Here is a 20,361-nt window from a genome sequence, read left to right as displayed (position 1 = left end):
TATTTGTAGGCTCAACATTTGGGTTCAAGTGTTCACAACTTCACCGATGTTATTACTCTCTATATTTTGTGGCACATGACGACGACATTAACCGAAAGAGAAAGATATAATTGATTCCATTTTATATTAATCATAGTGTTTTCGTTTTTTTATATAAGTATATATTAAAATCTTGATGATATAATCACTCCACGTACAGTTCCACCTACACAAACGTAACTAAGGGAACATATTAACCAAAATCCTTTTGACAATTTTTCCTTTTTAGGAGAGGAACTAGTTGAACACATTGTAAATTAATAATACCACAATTCCTATTAATTTTATTATTTTATTTTATCTTTCTCACCTTATTCTTTTGAGTAAGAAATCCTTAGAAAAAAACAGGTTCTTTACAAAAGTAAAATAGATTTCTATTTACAAATGGTCACGTACCCTCTAAAAATAATAACCGCTTTTCAGTAGAATTGAGGAAAATATCTTTTTTTTTTCCAAAAAGTTCATCTTATATATGAGCTTATACTGTTACATTCATCAGAGAAGAAACCAAGTTGGAGAGTCAAGTTATTACAACAAGCTTGGAAACATAGCAGATTTAAACTACAACATAACTGCTAAAATAAGGTAGATGCTAGTGAAGTAAGTCTGTCTTCATCACTCTCTCATTAAGACCATCAAAACAATGTAATTCATTGCAGCCGGTCTTAAAGCATACTTCATAAGTAAAGAGGAATGACAGAACCTTACATCTCACCACATCATCTTCAAAAAACAGTCATCAAAGGTCTTCATGAATTTCTTCCACGACCTTTACCTTCATCAAAATAACCATAGCCAAGGCACCAAGAGGTGAACCAAACACCATTGTCAACATAAAAAAAACTAAAGCAAGACACATCTTACAAAAGGATTAAACCAAAAAGAAGAATCTCAGAAATAAAGGCTATTAGTTCCTGAGATTCCTGACTTGTTAATCATTTTCTTTAGAGGTTTATGGTAAAACCGGATAGAACCTCAGTCCTGGATCCTTTCTGCATTGACGTGTGTTCCTATCAGTCTCCATGTGCACCTGTTTCCCTTTTTTCCTCTTCGAGCTCTCACCAATTTCATAATTTTCTTTTGGATTTCCAGTTTTAGAAAACAGAGAATCTGATGAGATTTTGATGGAGGCTGAACTTGAAGACGGGAAACATTGGAGAGGGTTAGCAGCTAAAAACTCCTCAAGATTCGGCGCTGGAGAAGCAGGTCTCGGCGGCTGAGAGATAGGGGAATAGGAAGAGATTGCGGAGCTCTGATCTGATTTAATGTCTCCATTACAGCTGTTGTGAACGGATAACACTTCTTCTTCCTGACCAGGAGCCAGAGGAACATCGAGGTAATCATCATCAAAAGCCGGAGGAGCAAGATACGGACAGTGAGCCAAGTCGTGATTGAAGCGACAACAGTTGGTGCATACTTTTTTGAGTTTTTCATACTCAAAACCTATCATGGCTCTTTCTCCAGTTTCAAATCTGACCTTTCTCTGATTTGAACCCACAGGTCAATAGATGTAAGGAAATCCTCTCCAGGAAAGTCTTCCCACCTTTGAAGAGCAACAAACCATTTTTCAAACACCCAGGGTCCCCTTCTGAGAACAGAGGCTAAGTCACTCTCTGAACTAAACCTGAATTGAACATAACTATCATCCAGAATTCGACCGTGCACCCTGTCGTAAAGCTCCCATTGAGCAGGTAGGGCAGTTAAGACACGCCCACGGTCTTGGAGAGTAGGGTTAAGCAGACGCCCAATAAGGCTGCGTCTATTCCTTGCCAGAGCACTATCATAAGCTGAACTAGGAATAAACAGTTCCGGATCATCACGACCAAGAACCATATATTGAAGATCATTCCAAAGTTCATCAGCCATGATAGATAAATAAAAAACGAGAGAAAGGGTAACTACTAAGGAAAGAGAAGCGAGAGAGGGTGGTAATATATATGGGTGACTAAGAGGGAATAAGTTAAAATAGGACTAGAAAATATGAGATAAGGAGAGAAGAAGGTCAAAGAAGATAAGACTTTTTTGTGGGAACTGAGTCAAAACTTCTAAGGAAGGAAGAGAAAAGATTAAGAAACCAAGATAATCACCGCTTTAGAATCAAAAAGTCTTCTAGATTTGTTTTTTTCTGAAAGTCAGAATATAAACCATTCTAACGATGAAAAACAAAAAAAGTTTTACTATTAACACTAGATAAGAGAAATAATATAAGAAATTTCTGGAAGAAGAGCAAAAGGAAAATACTAATGCAAAGAATTAAAAATCATGCTTTGCTCATGATCAAAAAAACCTTTCAACCACATAGGCTTACCAGAAGCTACGTAAGAAGATAATCTCAAGTCCAGAGTGACATTTTTTGCAATCATCATAGCTCCCGAATTGCTTTTTAAAGGTTCAAAGCTAAGAAACCAAAATGGTTTCCCTTTACTATATAAGATGAGGGGAGAGATGAAGCTTACAATTGATGGCCAATGACTTGGGTCATGTATAGCTTGAATAATTTCGAAAGTAGACGCGGCAAAAGTCACATTCGCGAAATGCAAGCTTGTCATACTCTCTAAAGCCCACTCCCAACTCTTGATTTTAGCTTCAAAGACAGAATTGACAGAGGCAAAGGATCTTCTACTATGCATGAGTACATTACCTGTAGGATCTCTTACTACCCAAGAAGCTCCAGATAATGAAAACTTTTTGGACCATGAAAAGCCAATGTTACATTTCACTTCATCATGTAAAGGGGGAAGCCATCTTTCGTCCTGGTTTGAAGGGTCAATCTCGTGGCAGCGGTTTAGAGTCTGCGCTGCACTCCATTCCGAAGAAGCCTCCCATGCTTTTTGGACAACATCAAGTGGTGAAAAACAGACTCCTTGAAAGAGTAAGGAATTCCTGTTTTTCCACAATTGCCACAGAATCCAAGAAAAAGATGAACTAGGTTCTACAACAAAGTTCCCTTGACTCTTTAAACTCAATACGTGATGCATATTTTCAAAAATTGAGTTGCCAAAACCCAAGAACGGAGATGGAGTATTGGAAAGAGCCCAAACTTGTCTTGCGAAAGGACAGAGGAACAAAATGTGGTTGATAGATTCTATCTCTGCACCACATATCATACAACCATCAAAAATTCTCATTGCTCTAGTCCTAAGTCTTTCTGTAACAGCAAGAGCTCCAAGTAAAGCTTTCCAGAGAAATATTCTAATTTTTGGAGATGTAGCCACCTCCCAACAAGCTCTTAAGACTGGATTTCTAGAAGGGCAGGCACATGCAATCTACAGACTTTCCTTTTTTCTCACTTTAAACATCAAATTGTAACCAGAGCTCACTGAGTAAATTCCATTCCTTGTTTCCCCCCAGCAGAAAGAGTCTCTATAACCTAACCTAGGTTTTATAGCTTTAATGCTTTTTATCTCAGAATGATGAAAAAGAGCACTTAAGAGATGATCATCCCATTTTCCGGATTGCTGATTGAAAAGATCAGACACTTTAAGTTCAATATTCATCAGAGAATGAATACCAACAGGTCTTGTAGGGCTACCATCATATAACCACTTATCAACCCAAACAAGAGTGTCTTTACCATTTCCAATAACCCGGCGAAGATTATTTGAAAGAAGTTCTTTACCAAAAAGAATACTCCTCCACCCAAAAGAAGGGCTTCTTCCAAATGAGGCATCAAGAAAGTCAGTAGAAGGAAAATATCTGCTTTTTAAGAATTTGGAGAAGAGACAATTTGTATCATGTAAAAGCCTCCAAGCTTGTTTTGCTAGCATCGCTTGATTAAAAATTTCCAAATCTTTAAAACCAAAACCACCATCTACCTTTGGTATAGTCATCTTCTCATAGCTTAGCCAATGGATTTTTTTTTTCTTGATTATTATTCCACCAGTAATCCATCATGACAGAAATCAGATTCTTGATAGTATACTTAGGCAATTTGTAGCAGGACATTGCATAAACTGGTAAAGCCAAAGCAATAGACTTTAGAAGAGTTTCTTTACCTCCTTGAGAAAGATTCTTGGCATACCAACCAGTTAATTTAGACTGGAGTCTCTCCTTGATAAAACCTAGAAGCTGTTTTTTGGAGCCACTCAAACATTCAGGAAGACCAAGATATCTACCCTCCCCACCTTCTAAGCTAATCCCTGTTTTGTTCTTTATCCAATTCCAATCTTGAATCTCTGACTTTGATCCAAATGTAATTGCTGATTTTTGCCTATTTATCATTTGACCCGATATCTTTTCATAGTTATGAAGGCAATTCAACATTTCAGCACATTGAATCCTATTGGCTTTACAAATGAAGAGGCTATCGTCTGCAAAAAGCAAGTGATTGATGGCTGGACCAGAATGATGAAACTGAATCCCAGAAATTTTATCCTCACTTGCCGCTTGATTGAACAAGTGAATCAGCGCCTCAGTACACAACACAAAAAGAAAAGGCGATAAAGGATCACCCTGTCTAATGCCCCTAGCCGGTTTGATCAAACCATAGGATTCTCCATTGATTACCACTGCATAGCTAACTGAAGAAACACAAGCCATAACCCAAGAGATCCAACGTTCATTAAATCCAAGAGCGATAAGCATATCCTTCAAAAAAATCCATTCTACTCTATCATATGCTTTTGACATGTCAGTTTTAATCAACATAAACTCTTGAGATATCCTTGGATGTGTGTGAAGACTATGAACAATTTCATGAGCTATCAAGATATTGTCTGAAATCCATCTTTCTGAAACAAATGCTGCTTGAGTAGGAGAGACAATGGATGGTAGATGTCTTTTCAGCCTAAGCACAAGGATTTTTGAAACAATCTTGTAGATCACTGAGCATAAACTAATAGGTCTAAGATCTGACATACGTTTTGGATCTGGGATTTTCGGAATGAGACAAAGAAGAGTGTGATTCCAATCCTCAGGGAGATTACCAGTAGCAAAGAACTTAAGAACCTCACCATTAATCTGGTTATGGATCAGTGGCCAAAATTTTTTGAAAAAAAACCCTGTGAGACCATCCGGGCCAGGAGCACTTTCACTACTAATCGAGAACGCAGCTTGTCTGATCTCCGACTTCGAAATATCTTTTACGAGATCCTGATTCATGTTATCTAACACTCGTGGTCGAAAGTTATGAAGGATATCACTAAGTTGTGAAGGCGAAGATGATTTAAAGAGGTGATTGAAATACTTAACTGCCACTTCTCCTTTTTGTTGCTCTGAGAAATGTTCTATACCATCATCATCAATGAGAAACTGTAAAGAATTCTTCATTCTTGCAGCTTTTACCGATGCTTGAAAGAATTTTGTATTCTTATCACCATCAAGAAGCCATTTCTCTCTACTCTTTTGTCTCCAGTAAATTTCTTCTTCTCGAAAGGCTACAGCAAGTTCTTTTTTAATCTCATTAATCCTTCTGAAGCAGGGTTTCAACGATTCATCTTGCTTCTTCAACTCTTTCCGTAGACTTTTTATACGAGTTTCTGAGCTGGACCAAACTCTATTCTTCCAAGCATTAATTGCCTTTCTGCAGTTATCACTTCTTAAAAGAACAGAATTTTCAACTTCTAGAGAGCTCATCTCATTCCAAGCCTTCTGAATTACCTCCCATAAAGAAGGGTCCTCAGCCCAACGTTTGTCAAACCAAAAGTTACTCCGAAATAAATCCTTATCATTCGTAAATTTAACCAGCACAGGTTTGTGATCCGAGCCTAGTTTCTCCAGAAACCATTGATGGCTGTTTGGAAACATAGATAACCAAGCAGGATTTCCAAAACAGCGATCTAGTCTACACTGGATCCATTGTTTATTTCTAACACCACCCCACGTGAAGCCATTTCCAGAGCTCCCAAGTTCAGACATATCACAATTATCTAAAAACTTTTGAAAAGGCAGAAAAGAGCTTTGGTCTCGCAAAGGACCACCCAACTTATCTCCATTGGACAATATTGCATTAAAATCTCCAAGCATACACCAAGCTTCAGTTCTTAACAGCCCAAAATCTAGAATTTTATTCCACACAAGGGATCTAAGACCAGTAATCGGATTCCCATAAACACAAGAAATAAACCAAAATTTTGATCCACTTGAGATTTTCATATCTATAAAGTTTTTGTCAACCAAAAGAAAATCTATATCTATATTGTCTTTCCATAACAGAGCTAAACCCCCACCATATCCTACAGGTTCAACTGTTTTCAAGTTACTATAGCCCAGCCAACCTTGAACCTTCTCCAAAAAACCTATTGAGTTCTTTGTCTCCATGAGGAAAAGGATGTCAGGGAAATGAGCTTTTCTCATTTCCTTGAGATGACGAATTGTCCAGGGATTCCCCAACCCTTGACAATTCCAGCTCAAGATATCTATTGATCTTGCGGCAGTTCACCAGGAACCACCGAAACATTGTCTCTCTGGAGACTTTTGGCCAAACTCTTCCCATTATCCCTACCCTCATCATCCCTTGAAACTTTCGCACTACACTCATTAAACAGATCAATAACTTTCAAATTTTTGCCTTTCTTATCTTTCGAACATTTTATCCAAGGCCTAGGTCTTTTAGTTGATTTTATCATCTGATGCTGACTTTTGGACGAGCTAGCTTCGAGATTACCAGAACAGAAAGCAGATGGAGAGCAGTAGAATGACGTACCTTGATTCACACTTTGAATAGGGACCTCTAAGAGAGAGCTCTTTTTTATCACCATATCAGCTTTGATTGTATCATGTAAAAGCTTTGCAGAGTTACCTTCTACAGTGGAGGTAGCTACCGCATCTGATTCCCTTTCCTTGCCTTTGTTAAGAGTTTTAGAAGCTGTCACTGTTCCAGAAGTCACTTGATTTTCGAGAGAAGAAGGAACCAAAGGGCATCGAGATTTATCGTGTGTCAGCCTCTGGCACTGGAAGCATCTTTTTCTAATTCTTTCGTAATCAATTCCAATCCTTACCCTCGATCCGTTCGGGAGTTGTAGCTCTTTAAAATTTCTTAAGCCCTTAGAGACATCAAGAGCAATTCTAACCCGGACATAGTCATTGCTTTGTGCTTCTTTCTCATCAAAGGGCACTTCCAAAACCTGTCCAACACATCCAGCAATTTCCGATATAGTATCTTTTGTATAGTGATTTACTGGAATGTTACGGAGTCTAATCCAAACCGGCATAAACTTCAGATAATCAGGAGGAGGATTTTCAACCCATCTTTCCATAACAACACCCCAATCATCTTGCGTCCAAACCCCAGTTTTTAAGATCTCATGTATGTCTTCTTCATTCTTGAAGATGAACTGGAACCTATCTCTCGATAGAGCAATTCCTCTAACCCTATCATATAATCTCCAAATTCTTGGCATCTCTAAAATCCAATTCGACATGCGTTGAAATTCAGGATTTAAAAACCTTCCCATAATACTTCGCTTGTTCCTCTCAGAGGAGCTGAACTCTGGTAAATTAGATAAAACCAGAGGTTTATCTTCTTCTTCCTCAATCGTCATCTGTTGGAGAAAGATATCCAATTGTTTTTCCATATCGAAAACGATCTTTAGAAAGGAGTAGCAAACCCGTGATATGCAAAGAAGAAGCAACTAGTGCGAATTGAAGAACTGAAGTATCGAAGTTTACTGAATTTGAATTTGTCTGAAACCGGACAGAAAACGGTAATATCTCCGGCAATTTCTCTGCTCAGTAATCTGTACCTGAGAGAGGAGTTCTTAAACCCAAAAGAAAGTGGGACAGCGGCGTTCTTTATGGCGGCGATGTAAACGGCGATGTAAACGGTTACTGGAAGGAAGTTTTGGGTTGCTTTGGTACTTAGAACCGACTAATAAAAATCCCCCACTTAGATATTAGAAAACGTCAACATTATTCGAAGATCCATTAATCTTAGGATATTGGGAAAGAGATGTTTGGTGAGACACATGTTTATTTTAATTTTCTTTTTGACATCTAGTGAGGCACGGTTTCAGTTTCAACTATCGAGAGTGTAAAAGCAATACACATGCTCAAACTTTTTAGCCCAAAAAGAATCGATTAGGAGTAATCAAATGTGGTCCTATTGTAAACAAAGACTGTGAAGCGATCCCAATTCCTATTAAAGTGTGCTCTTAGACTGAAAAAAGAAAAAGAGTTCTACGTACAAAACCATTGATCAACTCACGACAAAGAAAAAAAGGGGGAAACAAAAAAAAATGTAAATAATACTCTTTTCCATTTGCAAAACAATGAATATTTTTACCACTTAGCACAAGAAGATGATGATCGAGAAACATAGAACCGTCCGAACTCAATTTCATTTATTTGCTTCTTCTTAATTCTACCACTACTTCTCATGCATGATGACTCATATATCTTCTTATGCTTACCTTCGATGAATATAATAAATATATAAAAAAATCCATGTTTTGGACGGATTTGGAATTGGAACTCTCAACTTGGACACTATCAAGATCTTACATGAACCTACTTGGTGTGAGAGAAAACCAAGCCATGGTTTTTGGATTTTATTGTGTTTGTTTGTGTCGGAACTGACCTTGGATTAGAGCTAATAGTGAATAAAGAAGATGAAGACAAGAGTTTCGTGTTTGTTGAGGAGAGAGAGAGAGAGATTAAAAAACAAATCATTCTGAGTTTCCTAAACAAATTTGTTTTCTGACACATAGTACTTTTTAGTCAAATTACTTTTGAAAAAGTGTAAAAGCGTCACTTGTTTAACCGAATTGTCAATTTTTAAAGATTAAAATTGGCTATTTAAAATACTTTTAATAAATGATTTTTTTTTTTTTTTTACGCAAATTTAATTAATTGAATATAGAAACAAGGTTCAAATACCAGAACGACAAAGAAAACAACAGTATAAGAGAATATATCTCAAAACTAGAACATAGTAAAACAGAGCCAAACAGAGCAAGCCTTGACTAAACTGTGCCCCTCCATATCATCGGTCCGCCGCAATCCGATCTTGTAGCCATCCCAGCCTGCCCAAAGTCAGATAGGATGCAAGCCGACCGTCTCGCGTAACACTCGATGCAATCGCCCTAGCCAACGAGTTGGCTTTCGGTGAAGAGAGTATAATTACAACCTCCCCCATCATCTGTATTGCAGTAGTGATCTTATCCAGCTTAGAACGATATTTTGGCCAATTTTCCGGTGACTCTAAAGCCGCCACCACCGCCTGACAGTCCGTCCAGACTTCACAGGTTGTAAAATGAAGATCGGTGAGGCTTTGGAGACACCACAAGAGACAACTAAGCTCAACAGAAATTCTATTACTTCTCGGGAGGATAGCATCTCGCGCATGATATAAAACCTCTCCAGTATGATCTCGTAATATCCAAGCACCACCACAAAACCATGACTCCTTCCCCCAAACTGCATGAATATTACATTTAAGCTTACCAGGAGGGGGACGGACCCAGCGGTGAATATGGTGAGCATGTCTGTTAACTTCCCGAGAAACATCCTAAGAGATTAACGCTTGTTGTTTCAACCATTCCTCTGCTTCTTCAAGTGCCATTGCAACTATGATATTAAAGTCTTGATTCCGTTGTGTAAAGATGATAGCGTTCCGTGCCTTCCATATACCCCATAAAAACCATGGAACAGCCTGGCGAATCTCCTTAGTGATCTCAGTCTGTTGCATAAAATGAAGTACTGAAGCAACATTGTCTACAACTGAGGTTGAAAAACCCTGGGAAGGGAGGGGAAGACCAGTGGTAGACCAAACCCCATTCGCTAAAGAGCAACCAAACAACACATGGTTAGTTGTTTCCTCTTCAGTGTGACAGACCGGACAAAAAGGGTTAACTGTAAGACCATGACTTCTCATGCACTCTGCAACCGCTAATGCTTGTGATAATGCTCTCCATAGAAACAAACGGATTTTAGGCTCAGTTGCAGTATTCCAAATTCGTTGTTTAACCTTAGTCACCATAATCATATCCGTAGACATAGGCTTCAAGAGATCATTTTCTCGAGCTAGTAACCAATTCCCACTTTTAACCGTATATTGGCCATTCTGATTGTAAGGCCAAATATAACGATCAGAGAGATGAGGTGCTGAAGGGAATGACCTTATTCGAGGGATCTCACATGGTGGAAACACCTCCTGAATACGTTGTTCAATCCATAATCCTTCAGTACTGATTAGCGATGAAACCTTGAGATTTAAGTCGATCGTTAGTTCCTTATTGAAAGGTCTTCTAGGCATCTCATCAAACACCCATTTGTCTAACCACACATTAGGTTCCTGGCCATTACCAATAGATTTCATGACCCCGCGTTCTAACAGCTCCCGGCCAAACAAAATACTCCTCCACGCATACGACGGCCGGTATCCAATCTTTGCATCAAGGAAGGATGCATCTGCAAAGTACTTCGCTTTATATACTCTGGCTACCAAAGAATGAGGAAGATGAAGGATTCTCCATCATTGTTTTGCTAACAACGCCTGGTTAAAGCAACTGATATCACGGAATCCTAACCCTCCACGTTCTTTCGATTGGCAGACCTTATCCCATGAGACCCAATGCATCTTATGCTTGTCTTCACTCGCGTTCCACCAAAACTGACACATCGCACTTGTAAGTTATCTACATTGATGCTTAGTTAAGCGGAAGCAAGACATGGCATATACCGGAAGCGCTAGAGCCACTGATTTCAACAAGACTTCCTTGCCACCCAAGGAGAGGGTTTTCTCATACCAACCATTGAGTCTCGATTTCAAACTATCACTGATGAATTGCAGTAGCTCCCTCTTCGATCCACTAAAGCATTCTGGTAAGCCTAAATATTTCCCTGTCCCTCCTTCATGTTCAATACCAGTAAACAGATGTAGCAGGCGGCGCATGTAAGGGTCCAGTTTCTTACCAAAGTTGATTGCGGATTTCTGAAAATTGATTACTTGTCCTGACGCATCACCATACAGCTTTAAGCACTTCAAGAACTCAGAGCATTCATGATGGGTAGCTTGACATAAAAACAAGCTATCATCTGCGAAAAGGAGGTGTTGGATCGACGGACAGGAAGAGGAGAGTTTCATTCCTGTAACACGACCTTCCATCTCAGCTCTGTTCATGATATGCACCAATGCCTCCGCACAGAGGATAAAAAGAAATGGTGAAAGCGGATCACCCTGCCTAATACCTCTATCTGGCTTAATATAACCAAACGATGAACCATTTAGTAGCACAGAATATGTGACCGAAGTTATACAGCTCATTATCCACTGCACCCATTTAATATGGAACCCCAACCTAATCAAAAGTTCTTCCAGAAAATTCCATTCCACACGATCATAGGCTTTCGAGATATCAGTCTTGATCGCCATGAATTCTTCATCACATTGAGGGTTGGTTCGCAAGACATGGATCATCTCGTGAGCAATAAGGATGTTATCAGATATCAGACGTCCCGAGACAAAAACACCTTGCGTATCAGAGACCAGCAATGGAAGGAAACGCTTAAGCCTATTACATAACACTTTGGAGACAATCTTATAAAGCACCAAGCAGAGACTAATTGGTCGCAGGTCAGTCAATAGATGACTTCTCTTCTTCTTATTTTTTTTTTTTCTTTCGTTACCGTTATATTTGCCAGTTTCTGATAGACTAATCTCAAGAAAATGATAGCTCTTCCGTCCCCCACTCCCTTCTCTTCCCACTTTTCATGCATTTTTTTTTGTTTTGTTTTGGGTGCAATTTTGATAACAAAGATGTTTCAAGTAAATAAAACGAGTTCTAACATTACAAGCTAAACAATCATCATAAAAATTGCATTAAAAACAAAAGAGAAAGAAAGAAAGAAAGCACTCCCTTAAACTTAAACACTCTTCAAAATGCTTGAATACGTAGAGAGATTACGGCAATCTTCACCAGTTCGAAACAAATCCGTGTAGAAAGTTGTCACGTGTGATTATATTCAAGCATACACAACATTCCCCAGGTTAGAGCTTCCAGATCTGACCAATTAAAATTGTTTCCAACCTTTAGCACTTCAAAATAATTTGATAAAAACGTCACACAGTATAATTATAAGAATTTGTCTCAATATATATATTCACACACACACACACCATGCATATATCGGCATATCTAGCACAAACATAAAGTAATCATAACGTCTAAAAGGTAAAAAGAACAAACAAAAGGCAAAAGACATTAGACATATCTGAAATTTATAACATGGAACCGGTCAGTATACAATTACATTTTTTTGTTTTTACTCTAGGGATTATACCAGTCATATATATATATATTCACATCTCTATATATTAAGCTAGCAATGACGCCTTGATGATTAGATGGACCATTTCGAACACAAAAATAAATAATCATGACATCTAAAGGGTAAAAAAAAACAAATAAACACAAAAGACATCTGAAATGGATTATTAACATGGATCGAACCAACATAAACATTTGATCTAAGTGACCAACTTATTAAAAGTATCTTTACTCGAAATAATATTTAAATAGGGGATATATAAGAAACCTTACATGGTGGTATTTGCATGAATGAAACTAAATATTTCTTGGATGGAACTTGCAATGTCTTCTGCCGTAAACCTCGTTTCACTTGTAATCTGCACATATTTTACATCTACCTCATATTAGCCTTTAATTTTGTAGATACTACGTATATAATTTATAATAATACTAAGTCATAATCTATGCTTATACTAAATAAAAAATTGTATATTAAATAAAATAAAAATTATAATTGTGTTCTATGACTAGTGTCTATTTATGAAAACTTAGTACATAGTTCATATTAAGTTGTTTGGAAACAAATAAAGGTTCATATTAATTTCGAACATGTGATCCAGATGATTAGATTATTACATGCATGTATTAGATGATGAATCTATAATTCGCTTATGAATATACTCAATTTGGTTGCAACATCTAAATACAGGAACGAACGGGTCATAACGTTATATGTAAAAAAGTGAAACTTGCCTTGACATTAAAGGAGTAGAGGACGGTTTGTTCCATGGTAGTGATATTAGTGTGAAGAATAGAGAGATGAAGATCCTCCAAAGCAGCTATAGTCTTAATCAGTTGTCCTGGCCTTCTTCTTGAAAGTATCTTGATCATGGCGTCAAACCCTAGAAGCTTCACCTCCACGTCAGCCAAGCACGACTTGTTCTCCGCCGTCTCCTCCCGAAGCCCTCCTCCGCCCTCTAGCTCGGTTACATGTCCATTAATGATGAGCGGTTGGGCTTGGTTAGCTACTGCAGTTACGGGGGAAGAAGAAGAAGTCGTTGTCGTGGTCATGTTCCTACCGGTTTCTCCCAGGATTCTTCGACGCTTCTGTGATTCCAGACACTGTAGGAGTTGCTCGAGTTCTCTTACAAACTCTATTGCTCCTCCTATGATCGACGCTTGGTCTCCCTATTTAAGACATTTAATATATTATGATTATAATATAGTTAGAGACAGTATTAAATGTGTATATAATATGGTTCACAAATAAACTTTTTTTTTTTTTAACGATATACTTTATTAATATCATACCCTCTGAACGTAAGAGCCAGGCATGAGAGATCTGAGGACACGAAGATGCTCGTTCATTTGCTTTCTACGGTTTCTTTCGACAGCGATATGAGTCATCCGTTGGCTTTCCACTTCTTCGCTGGTCTTACTCGTTCTAGCTCTCTTCCTCTTGCTCTTCACCTCCTTTGTCGTAACATTCTTGTTCTCCCTATCTTCTTCTTCCCCTCCTCCAATGAAACGGAGTTGCACGGAGTTGCACGGAGTTGTTGTCATTGTCGTCGTCTTGATCCTCTCTTTCTTCAAGAAACACGTTGCCTATGTTTCCTCCACACTCACCTCCTTCTTGAGACGTTTGATGAGAAGGCATGAGATGTTGGGTTTGGTTATGGTCCTCTATCTTGTCGTTCAAGACAGGGAACTTCAAGAAGTAAACCGGGTCAATCCCGGTTTCTTGATCTTCTTGGTTCCTGGTCTGGTTCAACGCCAGTTTTGGACCGAAGTCCGCAAACTGCATAACGTCCGCGAAGTTCATTTTATCAAAAGAAGGTGTTCCTCCAAATCCGGTAGGAGACAGTTGGTGCTGTTGCTGTTGTGGCATCGATTGCTTTTGTTGTTGTTGAAGGTTTCTGTTGAACATATAGTCTATCATACCGGAGCTGTTATCGTCGTTTCCGCCTGAAGATTCACCTAAGAAGTTCGGTGCCTGAGAGAAACCGGAATTGGAAAATCAAGCTGATATCAAAAGGACGTAGGAGGAGTTGAATCTTATACATACATATATATATATAATATGTATCGGATAAGAAATTGGAACAGTACGTACCGAGTAATCTTTATCCATTGCTATTCGTGCTTGATCAGAAACGTCTTATATAAGTCTAATCAAGGATTTGCGATCTTGACCTGGTGAAAGCAATCCATGAGCTCCACAGTTAGTTGAAAACAGAGAAATGAGACAAAAGCACACGTAGAACAAGTTAACACCAAACCTATGCAAATTACATGTTTCACCATGCATACATGTATATGTCTGTTCAACATGATTTTTCAAACTAAATCAAGAAAAATAATTAATCGATTAATTAACACCAAACACACCCATGTCTTGTTTAATTAAGTAAGTAAATGCGTGGGGTTAAGAAAGTAAAAGTGACTGACCTTGTATGATTTGCTAGGGTTTACAAGAGATGTATATAAAAAGGACGCAAGACATGCAAAGATAGAAGAAGAAGAAGAAGAAGAAGACGGATTAGAGAAGACAAAACTTAAAAAAGTGAGTGGAGCTTTTTGTATTGAGAAGTCATAAATGAGCAAGCATAAGCAAGCTAATCCCTCATATATATAGAAAGAGATACATGCACAAGGTATAGCAAGGGGAGCATTAAAGTTATTTAATATGTATATTCTTAATAATTTTGTTCCTCTACGGGTGTGAATGGTACAATCCTACAAATAGTGTAATTTCGTGACCAAAAAAAAAAAAAGTCATAGTGAAATCAATTTAAACTGATACGAATATCTCTTAAAAAGACATTTCTAAAGATAAACTAATACTCACTCCGTTTTACTCACGCAGATTAAGAAAACACTACTTTATAAAAATTTAACCAATCATAAACAAGACTGCATAATATAAAATATTAAATTAATCTAAAAGTTACATAAAAACTTGAAAACATCATATATTTTGAAACACTATAAATAAACCTTAAAACATCCAACATATTGAAAAGTAATATCTAAAGTATTTTAGGAATAGAAATTTAGTTTAATTTCCAATGGCAATCCTACGAGGCTACTACCATATTCCCATTATCGAGACATGATTGTATTTCACAAATTTCTATGCATTTTTTTTTTGCCAACACAAAATAAGTCATTTCGTGCTAACGTGAATTGATTACTCTTTTAGTTACTTAACAATGAGAAATATCAACCATCACTTGTATTTTTATTTTAGAAAACTTATTAATAAGTCATATTATTTCACATATGTAATCATTTCGTGCTTATACAACAAGTATGCGTTATTTCGTAGTCACTAAATAGAATTGTGCTTTAAAAACGTTCGGAGAGATAAATTAGAACGAAAAGATATATAGCAATCGTGGAAAAAAGGGTTTTTTGTTGATACTTTTGTCCTTTTGTAATTGCTTTGTGAAAAAAAAAAAAAGTTATTGTCCTTTCATTTATTTATTTATTTGTTAGCTAGAGTTAGAGATTCATTAATGCTTAGTAAAAAAGCTTCCAATTGTAGCAGGATAAAGCCGTGCAGTCGGAAGTTCTCAATGTCTCCCCCAAATGCTTTTGCAGAAAATCATGATTGGCTAATCAAAAGATGCTCGTTCAATCAGTCCCTCAAATCTATATATATATATATAGTTATATCATCTTCACATAATGTATCAATATTTTCTTATATTGTAATCTAACTATCTTCGAAAGATGAGAAATAATAATATCTTTTCACGTTAACTAACATATTAACTATCCGTTCTATGCTTTTTTTTTTTTGGTTGGTTAATGATATAGACTAATAGGCAACAATTTTATTATCCTTAGTTTTTGTTATTTCAAATTGCTTATACATTATTTCACTGTCAAATTCAAATTGAGGATCTAGATAGCTATTTTGAAAAAAAAACAAGTTGAATCGAATTGATACGGAGGTTTACAATGAGTAAAATGAAAGATTTTTGAATATTCCAAATCATATCTTGTTTTTGTAATAAATACTCGTATATAGTTCTTTTGACACAAACGTAAGAGCGAGGAGGAGCCACAAAATACGAAAAAGGGCTAAGAAGTAACGTGAAAACACACGTGTATCAGCTGATCACCTCTTTAGCTATCTTTTTATTTTATTTTTTCTACCTTCCGATCCATAAATGATAAGATGAGTTTTTAGAGTTCACAAGCCAAGCCGCTCTTTTTGCACCGCTTTTCGTGAACTTAATCAAATCTCCTCACGCTTCTCCTCTATTACTTTTATTGAGTAATTCAAATTTTCAATTACTTATTTGTTGTCAATAAAGGATTTTTTTTTAATTTGAGTCTTCTTGGTCAAGAATATGAGTTTTGTTTCACTATTTTGTGTGTGTTTGTGGAGGAGACATACGTTCAAAGTAAAAGACACGGCTGTGTTTGGTTATAACAAAAAGTGAAGTGAAATACACCTTGAATCTAGTGAACCTTTGGGAATAAGAGTTGCGGATCCATAGGAGAGTATTTTTACAGGCTAAAATAATACAAATAGGCAATATTGTGTACACATATATGTTGAAAAGAGAAAACAAACATGAAAGAGAGTGCATCGAAGTCCCAACCTATATTTTTACTAGCTGCGACCATTCCCAATTGAGCCAACAAAACAACAATTATGATGCATACACCCACAAGCATCTAAATAGTTCTGTCGATAAGATTGATTTCAAACTTCAATAACATATGAAGGACCAACAAAACAACAATTATGATTCACATGCTCCATTTTTTTGTTTGGTTTGGAAAACATGCTCCAATGTTCTGTTAAAAAGATTAATTAACATTCTTATGTACCATAAATTTTGTCTATGTACATTACAATTCAACCAATTGCAACTAGAAGAGTTCTTTATTTCTCCTATTCTTAGCTAACTTTATATACTTATGGATTTATTTTTTCCTATAATCTTTTTTTTTTGTTGAATAATAAATTTAACATTTTTGAGAAAAGAAGATGCATTACAATTACTTAGTGATGGTAATAACAAAAGAAATTGTCAAACTTTTTGTCACCACCAAAATCAATACCGAATCTTCAATTGATTCCACCTTTACAACGTGGTTTTTCATCCACTTTTTTTAGTGCTCTTTATGATATAGAAAATTTTTCTACTATAGAATCTAAAAATAGTATTATTAAATAAAACAATAGATTTATAGATATACATTCAACTAATAAATAAAAGAAAATAATTATTACAACCGCTAGAATACTGAAATTTTAGATAAATTTCGTCGCAAAGCCTTAAAATGGTCACAATGCAAAAAAATGGCTACAAGGCCCAAAAAAACCAATGACAATGTAATTTCTATGATCATGGTCCCTCAAATATTTTTATATGTTATGGCAAAAATATCCCTCTATTGCACACCAACTTCACATTTTCTTTCATCTTAATTCAATTTCCCTTTCTTGATTTGCATTATATCTCTTCATACAAATTCATGTAATTTTTTATCTATTTTTTTCACATATATCATGATTAAAATTTTTAAATATAGAGATATATTATTCGAGAAATTAATATGTGATTATAAGTTAAAATAACACATGCAATGAAATCTCACAATACAAAAAAGCATTGGGGCAAAAAATCAATTTTTTTTAAATTGTCAATGATGTTTAGCAAGCCAAGGATATATCAAATCGGACAAATAAGCATGTACAAGGATTATTAAGTATATCCAAAAATTTTCCATTAAAATCCTTGGACAATCTTGAAGATTAATGAGTAAGATTTTTAATTACATTAAGGTGAATTACAAAATTGGATATGATTATTTAGCAATTTGTTTTTTTTTTTTGTAAAAATGAGAAAAGAGAAAATCCGCAGCATGTATAATTGGTTGGATAGATAAGCAAGTACGGAACCAGTTTTCATCAATTGGGCTGTTGGGTGATAGGCGTTATGATGAAGCTTATCAAATGTGGTTGCAACATCATATTTAATCGACGTTTTCAGCTGGTTACATTTAGCAAAAATACTGTACTTGTTGTAAAAACGTTATTTCTTTTTGAATATAATTTAACATTAAATTCAGAAAAAGTTGGCCGACTTAAGACATGATATGCTTTTTAAAGTTTATAGATGCACTATACCAATTTTTAGTTTTGTAAGATATTTAATTATGTCTAAACTTTTACACATATAAATAAATGGTCAGCGGATTTTATATTTATAGAAAATTAAAGTAGATGACAATCAGAATATGTTATGGCATTCTGTACACCAAAACACATAGACAAAGTGAATTTTTGATATTTAAAATTTTTGAAGATCACTTTGTTAGCCAAAAAAGTTGTTAAATATATTTATTATTTGGTAGTTTAGCTAGAAATTTAGAAGATATATAATATGTAGATAATCATACTTTGTAACTAAAGAAATAATATTTCCATTTTTGTATGGACATAGAAGGTGGGGGTGGGCAGAGGAAAAATGTACCCCATCAGTTTCAACTTATTTAAATTTGATATTTTCTTTGAAGGATAGTATGGTTCATCTATAAATATATGCATAGAAAAACATTCTAGAAAATAAGTGATTACAATGCTATGAAGAAAGTTCAAATTCTCATAACGCAATCATTGTTGAAACCGTGATTTTAGTAAAAAGTACTCAAAATCTTATTTCTCAAGTAGAAGGTTATTGGAAGAGTACATAACCCACTCCAAAGTTGGGATCGATATGTACCCGAGCGGATGACAACAATAATTTTGGAAGTCAAGTGTCAAATGCATTTCTTGCATCTCTAATTAGTTACGGAATTACTTTGATTTATATGAATAAATTATCAAAAAATATAAGAATTCTATGCATAGTAGTTAAGATATCATAATTTTCTAACGTTTAACGTGTGATCGGTTTTCTCTAACCTACTTAGATGAGTTTGGTTTCTTCAAAACGCTATAAAATAGTACTTTTCTTCCTTTTCTTATAGCATGGTATTTAATTTGTGCTTGTAAAATAAATGTTCTTATGTTATATTATAGACGCATTCATTCGGTTTGAACAACCAATTACGGAATTCTATTCTAATATATATATATGAAAGAACATTTTCAAAAAAACCCTTTTTGTATATTATTTTGAAGAAACCAAACTCATCTAAGTAGGTATAATTTTGCAAAAATACCTTTTTTGTTGTTGATTTTCAGTAATATCCATTTTCTATATACAAAATAACTAAATTCTAAACCTTAAACTCCAAATACTAAACTCTACCCCCTCAAAACTATATCGTAAATGTAAAATAGAGAACATAAACCTAAAATTTTTTCTAAAAGTTAATTTAACACGTTGTAATAGTATAAAAGAAAGTAAAAATAAAAATGATAAAATAAAATATTTTTGAAAAGGGATATCTACAAAAATGTATTTTTTAATAATTTCTCTAGGATAAATTTTTTTTATTCTTATGTACTTGACTAAAGTAAGGAAAAAACTTAAGTTAAATCAAAAACAATTTATTACAATTTCTTCTTATGTACTTGATTTTCTGTTATATATTTTTCCAAAATTACATATTTGGTTTTCATTTTATAATTATCACAAAATTCTAATTACTCCAAAATATTCACAAACTATATATTTATGAAGAGTTTATAGAGTTTTACTAATGGTTTAGGAAATAACTCTTTCGAAAATTCTAAATTTATAGAATTTCATCTAAATGTTTTAATACTAATATAATATTATTGACATTCACTATAAATTTAAATCATATCTGAAGAGAACTATACTTTTAAACTTCTTTTAATCTTTTTTTTTTGTCAACCATTGGGCCACAACTGGCCAGCCCATTAGCTAAACTCCTACATTCGTAGGAGTCGGGACTCGATCCCGGGTATGATTGTGCCTTCTACAAATGGACTTACCTCCTGCCACTGCACTAAGGTCACTTCACTTCTTTTAATCTATTTTCATACATATATAAAACTCATTTAAACATATATAGTTAATAAAATATGTGTAAAGATTGATACAAAAATGAACCGACAATTCTCATTTGTTGGCTGTAAAAATGTGAAAAATAAAAAAAGCTCTGTATCATTTGACCTTTTGGCCTTTTTATTACC

The 20,361-nt window shown here is 35.4% G+C and overlaps 4 protein-coding genes across 5 annotated transcripts; all 4 read right to left on the bottom strand.

The window, feature by feature from the left end:
• Positions 1-991: 991 nt before the first annotated feature.
• LOC147926687 (uncharacterized) lies at positions 992-1,489 on the bottom strand. Its single transcript, XM_087487161.1, has one exon. The coding sequence runs from the start codon at positions 1,487-1,489 to the stop codon at positions 992-994; it is 498 nt and encodes a 165-aa protein (XP_087343287.1).
• Positions 1,486-1,905, bottom strand: LOC147926686 (uncharacterized). Its single transcript, XM_087487160.1, has one exon. It carries the CDS (start codon positions 1,903-1,905, stop codon positions 1,486-1,488), a length of 420 nt encoding a protein of 139 aa, XP_087343286.1.
• Positions 1,906-6,395: 4,490 nt separating this feature from the next.
• LOC147926685 (uncharacterized) lies at positions 6,396-7,553 on the bottom strand. The gene has a single exon (XM_087487159.1). It carries the CDS (start codon positions 7,551-7,553, stop codon positions 6,396-6,398), a length of 1,158 nt encoding a protein of 385 aa, XP_087343285.1.
• A 1,241-nt stretch (positions 7,554-8,794) lies between these two features.
• On the bottom strand, positions 8,795-15,587 carry LOC104746928 (transcription factor FAMA-like). 2 transcript variants are annotated; one of them, XM_087489508.1, is made up of 6 exons: positions 14,676-15,587; positions 14,341-14,420; positions 13,539-14,220; positions 12,981-13,415; positions 12,519-12,604; positions 8,795-11,980 (listed from the first exon to the last, which is right to left on the bottom strand). In XM_087489508.1, exons 3-6 carry the CDS (start codon positions 13,788-13,790, stop codon positions 11,941-11,943), a joined length of 813 nt encoding a protein of 270 aa, XP_087345634.1. In that variant the 5' UTR covers positions 13,791-14,220; positions 14,341-14,420; positions 14,676-15,587; the 3' UTR covers positions 8,795-11,940. The 2 variants fall into 2 exon arrangements, with proteins under 2 accessions (XP_087345634.1, XP_087345633.1); XM_087489507.1 differs by lacking the exon at positions 8,795-11,980 and having other exon boundaries at positions 12,515-12,604; positions 14,676-14,829.
• Positions 15,588-20,361: the final 4,774 nt, after the last annotated feature.

The sequence above is a fragment of the Camelina sativa genome, chromosome 15 (genome assembly GCF_030686135.1).
Source record: "Camelina sativa cultivar CO46 ecotype springtype chromosome 15, ASM3068613v1".
NCBI lineage: Eukaryota > Viridiplantae > Streptophyta > Magnoliopsida > Brassicales > Brassicaceae > Camelina > Camelina sativa.
The sequence above is the reverse complement of the archived record's forward strand: the minus strand, read 5'-3'. Positions and strand labels throughout refer to the sequence as shown.